Source organism: Salvia hispanica, unplaced genomic scaffold (assembly GCF_023119035.1).
Source record: "Salvia hispanica cultivar TCC Black 2014 unplaced genomic scaffold, UniMelb_Shisp_WGS_1.0 HiC_scaffold_1487, whole genome shotgun sequence".
NCBI classification, from domain to species: Eukaryota; Viridiplantae; Streptophyta; class Magnoliopsida; order Lamiales; family Lamiaceae; genus Salvia; species Salvia hispanica.
In genome coordinates this window covers 1-11720 of record NW_025951790.1, presented here as the reverse complement: position 1 = coordinate 11720, position 11720 = coordinate 1, and the positions used below count along the sequence as shown (strand labels likewise).

The 11720-nt window shown below is 34.6% G+C and overlaps 5 protein-coding genes across 5 annotated transcripts; 1 reads left to right on the top strand and 4 right to left on the bottom strand.

Annotated features, from left to right (window-relative positions):
• Positions 1-2506: 2506 nt before the first annotated feature.
• Positions 2507-3317, bottom strand: LOC125198459 (F-box protein SKIP19-like). The gene is made up of 2 exons (XM_048096796.1): positions 2959-3317; positions 2507-2606 (listed from the first exon to the last, which is right to left on the bottom strand). Exons 1-2 carry the CDS (start codon positions 3315-3317, stop codon positions 2507-2509), a joined length of 459 nt encoding a protein of 152 aa, XP_047952753.1.
• A 1591-nt stretch (positions 3318-4908) lies between these two features.
• Positions 4909-5220, bottom strand: LOC125198458 (putative F-box/LRR-repeat protein 23). Its single transcript, XM_048096795.1, has one exon. The coding sequence runs from the start codon at positions 5218-5220 to the stop codon at positions 4909-4911; it is 312 nt and encodes a 103-aa protein (XP_047952752.1).
• Positions 5221-5892: 672 nt separating this feature from the next.
• On the bottom strand, positions 5893-6709 carry LOC125198457 (putative F-box/LRR-repeat protein 23). Its single transcript, XM_048096794.1, has 2 exons — positions 6489-6709; positions 5893-6355 (listed from the first exon to the last, which is right to left on the bottom strand). The coding sequence occupies exons 1-2, from the start codon at positions 6707-6709 to the stop codon at positions 5893-5895; spliced, it is 684 nt and encodes a 227-aa protein (XP_047952751.1).
• A 536-nt stretch (positions 6710-7245) lies between these two features.
• Positions 7246-8423, top strand: LOC125198456 (putative F-box/LRR-repeat protein 23). Its single transcript, XM_048096793.1, has 2 exons — positions 7246-7601; positions 7916-8423. Exons 1-2 carry the CDS (start codon positions 7246-7248, stop codon positions 8421-8423), a joined length of 864 nt encoding a protein of 287 aa, XP_047952750.1.
• A 1473-nt stretch (positions 8424-9896) lies between these two features.
• On the bottom strand, positions 9897-10960 carry LOC125198455 (putative F-box/LRR-repeat protein 23). The gene is made up of 2 exons (XM_048096792.1): positions 10797-10960; positions 9897-10407 (listed from the first exon to the last, which is right to left on the bottom strand). The coding sequence occupies exons 1-2, from the start codon at positions 10958-10960 to the stop codon at positions 9897-9899; spliced, it is 675 nt and encodes a 224-aa protein (XP_047952749.1).
• Positions 10961-11720: the final 760 nt, after the last annotated feature.

The following is an 11720-nucleotide window of genomic DNA, read 5'->3' as shown; positions in this document are numbered from 1 at the left end:
TGAATAGTGTGGTTTGGTTGTTGGATTCTCAAATTTATAGAAGAGGAATTTGGGGCTTTGGCGCGTACTTGAAAACGGGAATTTTTTTAAGGAAACTTTTTGAATTTTTTTCAATTTCTTTTAATTTCCCTCTTGCTTCCAAGATTCATTTTCTAATTAAGCACTAGTAGGTAGTACTACATAATTCCATTGATTCAATAGTGAATTTATCGAAAAGAATGCTAAGATTATTATAAATTCTTGTACCGAAATAAGAGTGCCTAATAATAGTACTAACTTCGTCAGTACGAAAGATGTCACACTCGTGTGATCGAGTATGACTGAAGACGTTATGATATCTTGTTCTACATCGCGCAATTTCACAATCAAAAGTTCTCACAAAAATTCTTTATGTACATGCATCTAGTGGTTGCTAGTGGTTGGTGTCTTCCCTTTTGTATCTTGTTTAGTTGTTTTTACGTATTCGTTAATTAATGTATTGAATTATATGATTATCCATTTTTAATAAATATGTTGATGTGTATGTGTCATCTATTCAAGTGTCGTCGTCATTAGCATGAGATCCCATGTTATCGCACTACATGGGGTTGGCGTCTTCTAATTCGCCTTGCGCTTAACTACCTTTTTGTCCATTAGTTAATACACGTGTTGGTATGATTATACATGTGTTGAGACAACTAATATTTACAATGCTCTGTTTGTAATCAATAGGTCTTAAAAAATCTTCGTACATAGTCGTATGATCAAGTAAAACTTAGGTCATTCTTGTATCGTGTTTATGTTAAGACAAATGCTCCTCACTACGCTCAATTTCACAATTAATAATTGTTAAAATAAATCTTTACGTGTAGCGTAAGTCAAGTGTTGCCATCATTCTCGTGAGATCTCGGTTGTCACACTACTTGTGGTTGGTGTATTTCATTATGTCTTGTATTTAACTGTCGTTGTCCATTACTCAATACACGTGTTAACTTACATGATTATCAACTATTTAATAGACATGCTGATATGTGTGCATCGTTTGGTCAAGTGTCGTTGTCATTCGCATGAGATCTCAATTGTCGCGCGCCTATCACTGACGTCATTTTCCCTGCGTTTAGCCGACAATTGTCTATTAATTAATAAATGTGTTGATATATATGATTATTAGTAATTAATATATTTGTCAATGCTTAATCTATGTTATAATTCAATATTCTTATAAAAATTTGAGTAAAGGTCAATTTTGGTCCTAAACATACGACCAAAATATGAATTTGGTCCAAAATATTCACTTTTTTAAAAATAGGTACATGACAAATGAAATCCTTGTTGGAGTTGGTCATTTTTTGATGGTTCTGTCAAAAAACTAATGGCCATGCCACTGTGCAATAAGTGTTGACCGTTAATTTTTTGACGGAACTATCAAAACAAGGACTACTTCAGCGATATTTTCATTGGTCATGGACCTATTTTTCAAAAAGTGAATATTTTAGAACAAATTCATATTTTGATCATATATTTATAACCAAAATTAACATTACTCTAAAAAGTATAAAGACATGAGATATCATATGTTCTTGACCTTGTAGAATTAATGCGGGGTCAGGAATTGTATTTTGATTTCACAAAATGTCATGTAGGATATACTCCATAAATTAAAGAGGAAGTTAGAATCAATAATGGAATGTTGTAATGATGATTGAAGAATTTTTTTTTATTAAGAGTCAACTTTCATTAAATGGTATATGACGCATAAGTATGGGTGCCAAATTTCATTAAATGATATATGCCACTTCAGTGTGGATGGCTAATTTCATTAAAAAATGGTATTTGGCCTCATAAGATTGGATGGCAAATTTCATTAATTGCTAGCAAAACACGACACTTGTATCAAATGTTTGTAAAATTTATTTTATAATAAAATAATAGGAGTAATTATTAAACTTCAATATTGATATAATTTAAAATTCTTATCTGGAAAATAAAAAGGAAAATAAGATTTCCTTTTTAAGTTAATTTATTTTTCTATGTAAATTTTCTCACATGACAATTAAAAGCAGACGAGCTTTCCTTTTTAAGTTAACAAGTATGCAAATTTAAAATCACATTATCATTATATGAATTTGATATAGTAAATATACATAATTAAATAGAGATTGTGCAACAGATATGATATGAATTAATCAATTAAAAACAATCAAATACACATAAATTGAATATAACCCGAATGGATATCTATTACAAACTAAATCTTTTATTTCGTATAGATATGATATATCAGCACATGATTTGTTGTGAATGATGACTTTGGTCTATAAGTATATGTATAACACAATATTGAAGATGATTTTCAAAGTCCATAAACTAACTTTTGTACAAGTTTGTTATAATATGATTTATAAATTAGGTGAATTTGAAGGCCATGAAACATAACATTTGCCCCAAGGGACAACCTGCCAAAACTATTCAACAAAAATAGATATATACATAGAATATAGAAAACTAGAAATGTAGCCAGTAACAATCAAAATCCCTGGAGATCAAGTGATTCTGAGGTGTGGGCAGTCATTGACAATCGTTTCCAAGGTAAATTAATAATGATTCTAGAATCATAGTTCACCAACCTGACATAAAAGTGAAAACGACTATAAAAACATATTCATCAAAATCTTTAAAATAAGCACAAATCACAATCACATTAGGTTTATAAGTACTACCATCACACTCACTATCATATTCACATTCCCTTTTTCCCACCAGCCGTGTAGAGACTCGAAGATGGCGCAGATTAGGCATGGTTTTATCAATTGCTACAACTTGTTGTGAGGCCATACACAATGGGGTGGACTATGCGACGGACACAAAAAATATAATGATTATAATTACAAAATACTGAGAACAAAATATAAAATTAAAATCACACAAAAAGGTAAAGCAAACACATCAGATGGAAAAGAATGATTATATATTATATACCGCTGAGCTAGGTAGTTTAGGAAGCCACCCATTTCAAAACAGGCAAGCTTTAGCTCGACCAATTGTCCCTCGCTGTGATCCACTGCAAAGCGGCAAATGCTCCAAAATCTGTCAGCTGTGCAATCGCAAAAGCTCCCAAGTTTGTGGGGCCCGCAACGGCAGATGTTCCTGGCCGTGTAACTTCGTTGTATCAGATCATTCACGCGCCACAATGCAGGATTTTTGCAGAGTCTCCACCATGTACTACACACTAGCTGCGCACCCATTACTATGTCTTCGGTGTCCAACCTTTGCAGGATATTCTCCATCAAATCGTCGGGAAGTTCGGTCCATGGCGGCGATGGTGGAAGCGCGGCCATGCTCAAATCTTCGATTTCTAGGGTTGGGAATGAATTGAAGGAGTTTTTATAATGTTAATTTTCAATATAATCACAGTTACAGAGCAATCAGCTTAAATATTTTCAATAGATATGGTTTGGAAGAGATATGATATGGAAGATATAATATAATCGTCTTTCTTTCTCTTTTACTATATTTTTTCAATATATTCATTCTTGTTTTTATATTTAAATATTCAAAAACTGTCTTATTCTGATTTCTGACGAGATTTTTCATTATTTGATATTGTATTAATTTAAGAACTAAGTATGATCTCCAGATCATGATCTAATTTTCACTTTAATTTTGTGTATTCTTTTGCTCTAATTTTCACTGATAAAGATAATTATACGCACAAAAGAAATACCGTTTTGACCAAAACGATCCCACTTGTTCACAATTGCGTTGTATGGATATTTTAAAATGCAATTGTTCTAGGATGAGAAAAATATTGAATTAAGGTGACTACTTTTCAATCTACGGTTTAGAGGTTCAATTCTGCCTAATTTAGAGTCTATAAATTAACTTTTGTAAAAGCTTGTTATAATATGATTGATAAATTATATTGCCATGAAACCATCAACAGTTGCCCCTAGGGACAACCTGCCAAAACTATTAAGAAAAAAGTAGAATAGGAAAAACTAGAAATGTATCCAGTAGAATCAAAATCCTCAATCCTAATATTATTAATCATAATGCCGATTAGATTTTATTCATAACCCAACACAAATACCTGATATTGGAAGGCTGTATGAAACAGAGCCTCACATCTTTTATTTGATCATAACATCGTTCGACAACGCCCTCTTTTTTATCAAAACCACAGTATCCCACGAGATCAAGTGATTCGAAGTTAGGGCAGCCATCGGCAATCGCTTCCAGTCCCTTATCCCCCATCCGAAAATATTTAGAAAGTCCGAGATAGCACAGATTAGTCATGGTTTTACCAATTGCTACAGCTCGTTGAAAATTTTGGGATCCGTATAATACATAGAGTCGATAGTGCTAATCATGATTGATCTATTTTCGGGTTTTGAAATCCAACGGTTGGTGTATGTGAATGATTTCAATATTGCGCAAGCGAAGCCAATGGTTTCAAAATTTTGTGGACAACTCTTCCAATTGTGGGAGTTTTTTTAGTGCCTCAATTACAACAGTCTTTGTTGTATCATAGTTGTTAAGTGTAAGGCGCCGAAGCTAACTTGATATGTTAATTAAAATATAACAAATTAGACTAAAATTGACCAACATTCATGGTTTTTTTTCGTTAGTTAAAAAATCACCGAATCTCACAAAACGCTAAAGCAAACACATAAAATGGGAAGAATGATATATATACCGCTGAGCTAAGTAGTTTAGGAAGCCATCCGCCTCAAAACCGGCAAGCTTTAGCTCGACCAATTGTCCCTCGCTACGATCCATTGCAAAGCGGCAAATTTTCCAAAATCTGTCATGGTGACATGGTTAACCTAAATACTCCTCAACTCGGTTTGGTTCCACTAATGATATTCATAATGAAAACTATCATATTCTTCATCTCTATCACTGGAATAATAATATTATGAATCACTGTCATAATCCCCATCTAGATATCTGATAGAGGGTGGAGACACCGGACTCTTCATCTCTATCACTGGAATAATAAAATGACGAATCACTGTCGTAATCCTCACCTAGATATCTGATAGAGGGTGGAGACACCGGACAGAGCCTCAGATCTTTTATTTGCTCGGAACATCTTTTGACTAGAGCCCCTTGCATATCAAGACCATAGCATCTCCCAAGATCAAGTGATTCGAGGTGGGGGCATCCATCGAGAATTGCTTCCAGTCCCCTATTTTCTATCCGCTTTCCAAAAAGTTGAAGATGGCGCAGATTAGACATCGAGAATAGCTCCAATTGCATGCAAAAATAAGGTGAGAGACATAAGCTGTACAATGCTACTAATAAAAAACAGAAAGGGGTTCATTGATATCTCACTACATACCAAGCAAACTGGGAGATACAATATAATGAAACCTCCAACAAAATCTCATTAGAACATTCAAGACTACAAATAGTAATAACCATCAAATCATCACAGAAAAACTAATAATATTCACCTTGAATATCATCACAGCAAAAGCAACCATGAACAAATTCAGAATCACTATCATAGTTAACCATCCGTTCCATTATCCAATCCAAAAAACTGATACTGCCACAAATTGAAGTTCAGAGGCTTCACCTTAAATATATCTGCAATTCAGCTGCACTTTGAACAATGAACCAATCTAAATCATCGGGCAGCGTCTAATTAATGATTTGCTCGTGTCAATTATCATGGATAACAAGTCACAAGATTAAAATAACTAGAATAGAAATTTTCGACAATCACAAAAATGCAGTAATAAAATCCACAAATCAAAAATCCAAAAGTGAAACTCACAAATCGAAGCAATCCAATTTTCTTAATTTTTCTACCTCGAGTAAACCTATACAAAAGTCGTTCTACATTTTCATTACATAAGTTTGAATCATCTTAACTCAATAATTTTTCTTATAATATACTAATGGTCAAAGTGAGAACTCTTTTATTTGCTCATAACATCTTTTGTATAGAGCACTTGGTAGAAAACCAGGGCATTCCCCGAGATGAAGCAATTGAAGGTGGGTGCATCCATCGAGAATCGCTTCCAGTCCTTTATTCCCCAAACAAAAATATCCAGAAAGTCGGAGATGTCGCAAATTAGGCATGGTGTTTGCAATTGCTACAGCTTGTTGTGAAAATCCGATATCCTGATAACACCTAGAGCTTCTAGTCCTGATTAAACTATATTCGTCGTTTGAGACCCAACGGTTGGTGTATGTGAGTGATTTCAATAATGGGCAAGCGAAGCCAATGGTTTCAAAATCTTCAGGACTGAGGCGATGCGTCGTGATAAGGTGCAACTCTTCCAATTGTGGGAGTTTCTTTAGTGCCTCAGCAGTCATTATTGTATAATTGGTTTTGAGTGTAAGGCGTAGAAGCTGACTCGATCTGTCAAAAGAATAAATTAGACTAAAACTTCAAGGTTTTTTTTTGGCAATTAACCTTAAAATAAAAAAAATACTAAATCACACAAAAAGGTAAAGCAAACATCAGGTGGAAAGAATGATTATATATTATATACCGCTGAACTATGTAGTTTAGGAAGTTATCCACTTCAAAACCATCAAGCTTTAGCTCGATCATGCGCCACATGGCAGGATTTTTGCAGACTCTCCACCATGTACTGCAGACTAGCTGCGCACCCATTACTATGTCTGCGATGTCCAACCTTTGCAGGATATTCACCGTCAAATCGTCAGGCAGTTCGGTCCATGGCGCAGCTGTGGATGAAGAGGCGGCCATGCTCAACATATTCGATTTTTAGGGTTCGGTGCATATGTAGATAAGTAAACAAGGTTATTCCCATGTTTTGTAAGTTGGAGAAAAAGGCGGCGGCCCATCCATGTTTTACTTTTGGACTTAGGTTAGAAGTCCCTTAAAATTTGTGGGATAATTAATTTGTGGGATGATTAACTGTTGGCCTAGGGTTATAATCAAGGAAAAATATTATCGTGTTTTTCAAATCATATTGGTATTATATATTATTTATTAAAAATTAAAGGAAACAAAACATAAAACTGGTGAAATGAGTTACCCAGCATAGCCAAATCTCTAGTTATTAGAGGCATTAATCAATATTAAATCACCCAAATTAACATTATAAAATTCAATTTTACTGAAACAAATAATAATCTATTTATTATTAATCACGATACTAATTAAATAATCTCTGCCATTAACTTATTAATTAACTAATTAATTAATTAATAGTTAAAAAAACGAGGAAACCCTAAAATTAATAATCGATTCTCTCTGTATGCACTGCAAAGGCGAAAATCATGGCAGCCCTAATTAACAAAATATCAAAGCTTTTCGGCAACGCCGCCGCCTCCTCAGCCGCGCCACCATCGCCGCCATGGCTCGAACTGCCTGATTATTTGACGGAGAATATCCTGCAAAGGCTGCCCATTCGAGAGATACTGACGAGTGCGCAGAAAGTGTGTACTACATGGTGGAGAGTGATCAAAAATCCCACGATGTGGCGCGTTATTCACTTGGATTGTCGAGATTGGGCTTACGGAAAATTCTTTAGCGTATGCTATCGCATAGTGGATCGTAGGGAGGGACAATTGGTCGACCTAAAGCTTCTCAGTTATTACCAAGATTATGGGTTTCTTAACTACGTCGCCAACCGGTATAATTCATGATTCTCTACTCTTTCTTGCTTCGCGATTGCTTTCTTTTTTTTTTTGTTCTTTAATTTATTTATTTTAATAACACAAAACCGTCGAACTAGTACTTTATCTCATGAATATTTAGTTTAAATCAGCTTTGATGGAAATTAAGGAATTGATAGGTTGAGTGTAGAGAATAATATTTGAAACATAATAAAGTTTTCCCTTAAATAAAGGAAATGGAATTTGCAGAGGGGGCAACTAGTAAGGATTGCTAAACATTCTAATTTTGGATGAACTTTATAGATTACCTCTACTATTTCTCTTTTGACAGATCAAGTCAGCTCCGATGCCTTACACTCGCAGGGTTTGAGAAAATTGAAATTGGTTTGACTGATGCAATAGAAAAACTCCCACGGTTGGAAGAGTTGCACCTTATCAGAATGCCATCACTGAGTGTAGAAGAATTTGAAAGCATTGGTTTGTCTTGCCCCATGTTGAAATCATTTACATATATAGATCATTGGCTTACGGATTACCCTATTGAGGGAAGCTTTGACACTGAGCATGCTGTTGCAATTGGAGAAACCATGCCTAATCTGCACCATCTCGGACTTTGGGGGCAACCAATGACGAATGAAGGGCTGGAAGCGGTTCTCGATGGCTGCCCCTATCTTGAATCACTCGATCTTCGGAGATGCCTTGGTCTTGATCTGGAAGGAGCTCTGGGTAAAAGATGTTCTGACCGAATAAAACATCTGAGGCTTCCTTCTGACTACAGTGTTAGTGATTGGGTTATCAAATATCCTGCATATGAAGATAATAAACCTGATGAACTATGATAGTACTTACTACTTTGTTTTTTTAAATGCTTTATTTGGCAGCATATTTTATTCTATCTTTCTCCTTCTAATTCCTTTGTTTGGATCTCGATTGAGTTTCTTGACATTTAAATTCACAAAATTTGTCAATTAGTTACACTATGATACGGGCCCGTTTTACCCGTATTGTCTCTTTATACCACTTTAAATTTCCTATGTATCAATAGAAACACTTTAGACTTAGTCTACCGTTGGAAAATGCAGTTAAATTCGTTGGGCGGGTCGTAATTTCGACAATCCAGATTAATAACGCGCCAAATGGCGGGATTCTTGCACACTCTCCAACTTGTAGCACACACTCTCCAATCTTAGCAGGATATTCTCCCTCAAATCATCCGGCAGATCGATCCATGGTGGCGATAATGGAAGCATAGGTGCGGCTGAGGATCATGAAGAGGCAGCCAACGTCGGAATTGGAAGTTCAGTTTGGATCATCGATTCTGATTTCGTTCTCTTGCTCAACATCTTGAATATGTGAACTCCTAGCTAGGTATATCATGGTTATGGATATATAATCAAATAATAACTACAATTAGGTAATAACAACTATTACTACAAATTATTAACCATTAGATTTGAATATACAATGGTCTATAATTAAGCCTAATTTTAAAATTTAATAAATTAATGGAAAAAAGGTAATTTTAATTTGTTAATTCTTAATTAGTAGATCTCATAAATTTCTCATTGTTTCCATATTATTCTATTTTATTGATAGCAGATTCTATATAATTTTGATGTATATTTATTGATATTAGGAAGGGTTATGTTAGGTTGACAATCATCTTAAATTGATAACTGACAATTATGTCAACAACCTAATGTCAACACGAAGACATTGAAACTCTTGCGAGTCAAAAGGGGTCTTTAAATCGTGGACGGGGGGAGTACATTGATATCTAAGCATGATTGTATTGATACGCATGTACATATATATCGAAGAAAGATTCAAGATTGTGTTAATTAAGTGTATACATACATACTATGGATACATAGTCATATTATAAGTCGAACACAAAATAGTGTATTGATTTGATATTGTTCGATTCATTTTTATGATTTATCGTGCTGATACTTTATAGTATATGAATATAACCAATATTGTCTAAAACATTTGGTAGATTGATTAATAATTATAATTTTATCGGGTTAAAATTTTATAACCTTAGGTTCGGGTTTCAGGCACTATTACTAGCCATAAATATAATGGTTTCAAAATCTTTGGGATTCAACACAGCCGACATCCTATAAAATTACTAGTAGTATTTTGTATAAGGTTGTTAATTTCACTAATTGACAAAATTAGTGAATTTAAACTCAATGTAGATCCAAACAAAGAAAGAAGAAAGATAGAATAAAATATGCTGCCAAATATAGCATTTAAAAAAAAACATAGTAGCATGATAGTTCACCAATAATTAGCACAGATCACAATCAAGGTGGCGGCCAAAGGAGGTCAACACTAACATATTCATGTTCATAATCAATATCTTCATACTCAGGATATTCACTGTAGTTAAAAGAAAGCTTCAGATGTTTGATTCGGTCCGAACATCTTTTACCCAGAGTTCCTTCTAGATCAAGATCATACAATCTCCGAAGATCGAGTGACTCAAGGTGGGGGCAGCCATTGAGGATGGCTTCTAGTCCCTCATTCTCAATCCACATCGTCTGAATTCTGAGATGGCGCAGATTTGGCATGGTTTTTCCAATTGCAACAACATGCTCGGTCCAAAAATTTCCACTCCCAATACCATTTTCATCATATGTAAATGATTTCAACATGGGGCAAGAGATGCCAATGCTTTCAACTTGTTCGACACTTAGTGATGGCGCTTTAATAAGATGTAACTCTTCCAACTGTGGGAGTTTCTTGATTGCATCGGTCAAAGCATTTTCCTTATTTTTATACCCTTTGAGTGTAAGGCATCGGAGCTGACTTGATCTGTCAAAAGAGTACATACAACATGGGTTGTAATCAAATGCTAACTAATTTCCAATCTAGAACGTCCAGAATTTTCAATTTAGTGTGTTAAAATTATCAACACAAAGACATAAGTATATCAACAGTCTTGTGTTCATATATACTTATATCTTTGTATTGATATTTTTAATATACTACAAAATTGAAAAATTTATTAAAAATTAGTTAGCATTTTAATGCGACCCAATACAATATAAACCATATTAGTGATTTTGGGAGGTATTCATTAAGGCGTGTGAGACAATTCTCATGTCTAGTGCATCACATCGTGTCTAGTGCAACGAGAACTATGAAATCGAATAACGTGCCACATGGCGGGATTCATGCAGACTCTCCACCATGTAGTACACACTGGCTGCGCAATCTCCAGAATCTCTTCCACATTCAACCTTTTCAGATATTTGCCTTCAAATCCTCGGGCAGCTCGAACCATGGCAGGGATGGTGGAGGCGTAGGCACAGGCGCGGCTAAGGATGATGAAGAGGCAGCCACAGTGGGAATTGGAGGTTCGCATTGGATCATCAGCTCGCTCGATTCCGATTTTGCTCCCTTACTCAACAACTACAAGATTAATTAATATTGATTCTAGAATGAAGAGATCGACTCATAAGATGCCATTTTTACTATTTGAAAGTGAAAGGTCTAATTACTACTCAAGGACCTAGAAAATAAAAATTGTACTAATAATTTCTGTATAAGATATCATTGTAAACTTTTTTTATTGTATTCTCACCTTGGTGATAGTGCATATCTCTTCACGTTTAAGAGAGTTTTCCACATAAAATCTTAGTATTGTTTTTTCCTATTGTCGCTTCTCATTAACATATCATTATATTGATCCATCTATATTAGATACTAGTATACTGTACTCCTAACATATTCTTGCAAATTGGCAACGTTCCTTTATCCACTGTGCCTTAAGATTAGGCCAATCCACTCAATAGTTTAGCAATCCACTGTGCGACGGAAAATGTTCTCAAATTTGTTGCCTCGACGATCAAAATCAAAATCAAATAATCAATGACACCACACGGCTGGATTCTTAAAATAATGCCAAGTAAATTATACTAAAATTTTAAAAATATTAAAAGGGATAACAATGTCAATTCTTAATTTAACAATGAGATGCAAATAGCTGAAAAAACAAGCTCCAAATATGAGTAACAAACTAACAATGAGATGTAAATAGCAGGAAAAACAAAATCCAAATGTGGTGCCATTCTCATTTGAAAAAACAAAGGAGCATCATCCTCCACCAACCTAACATAAAAGTG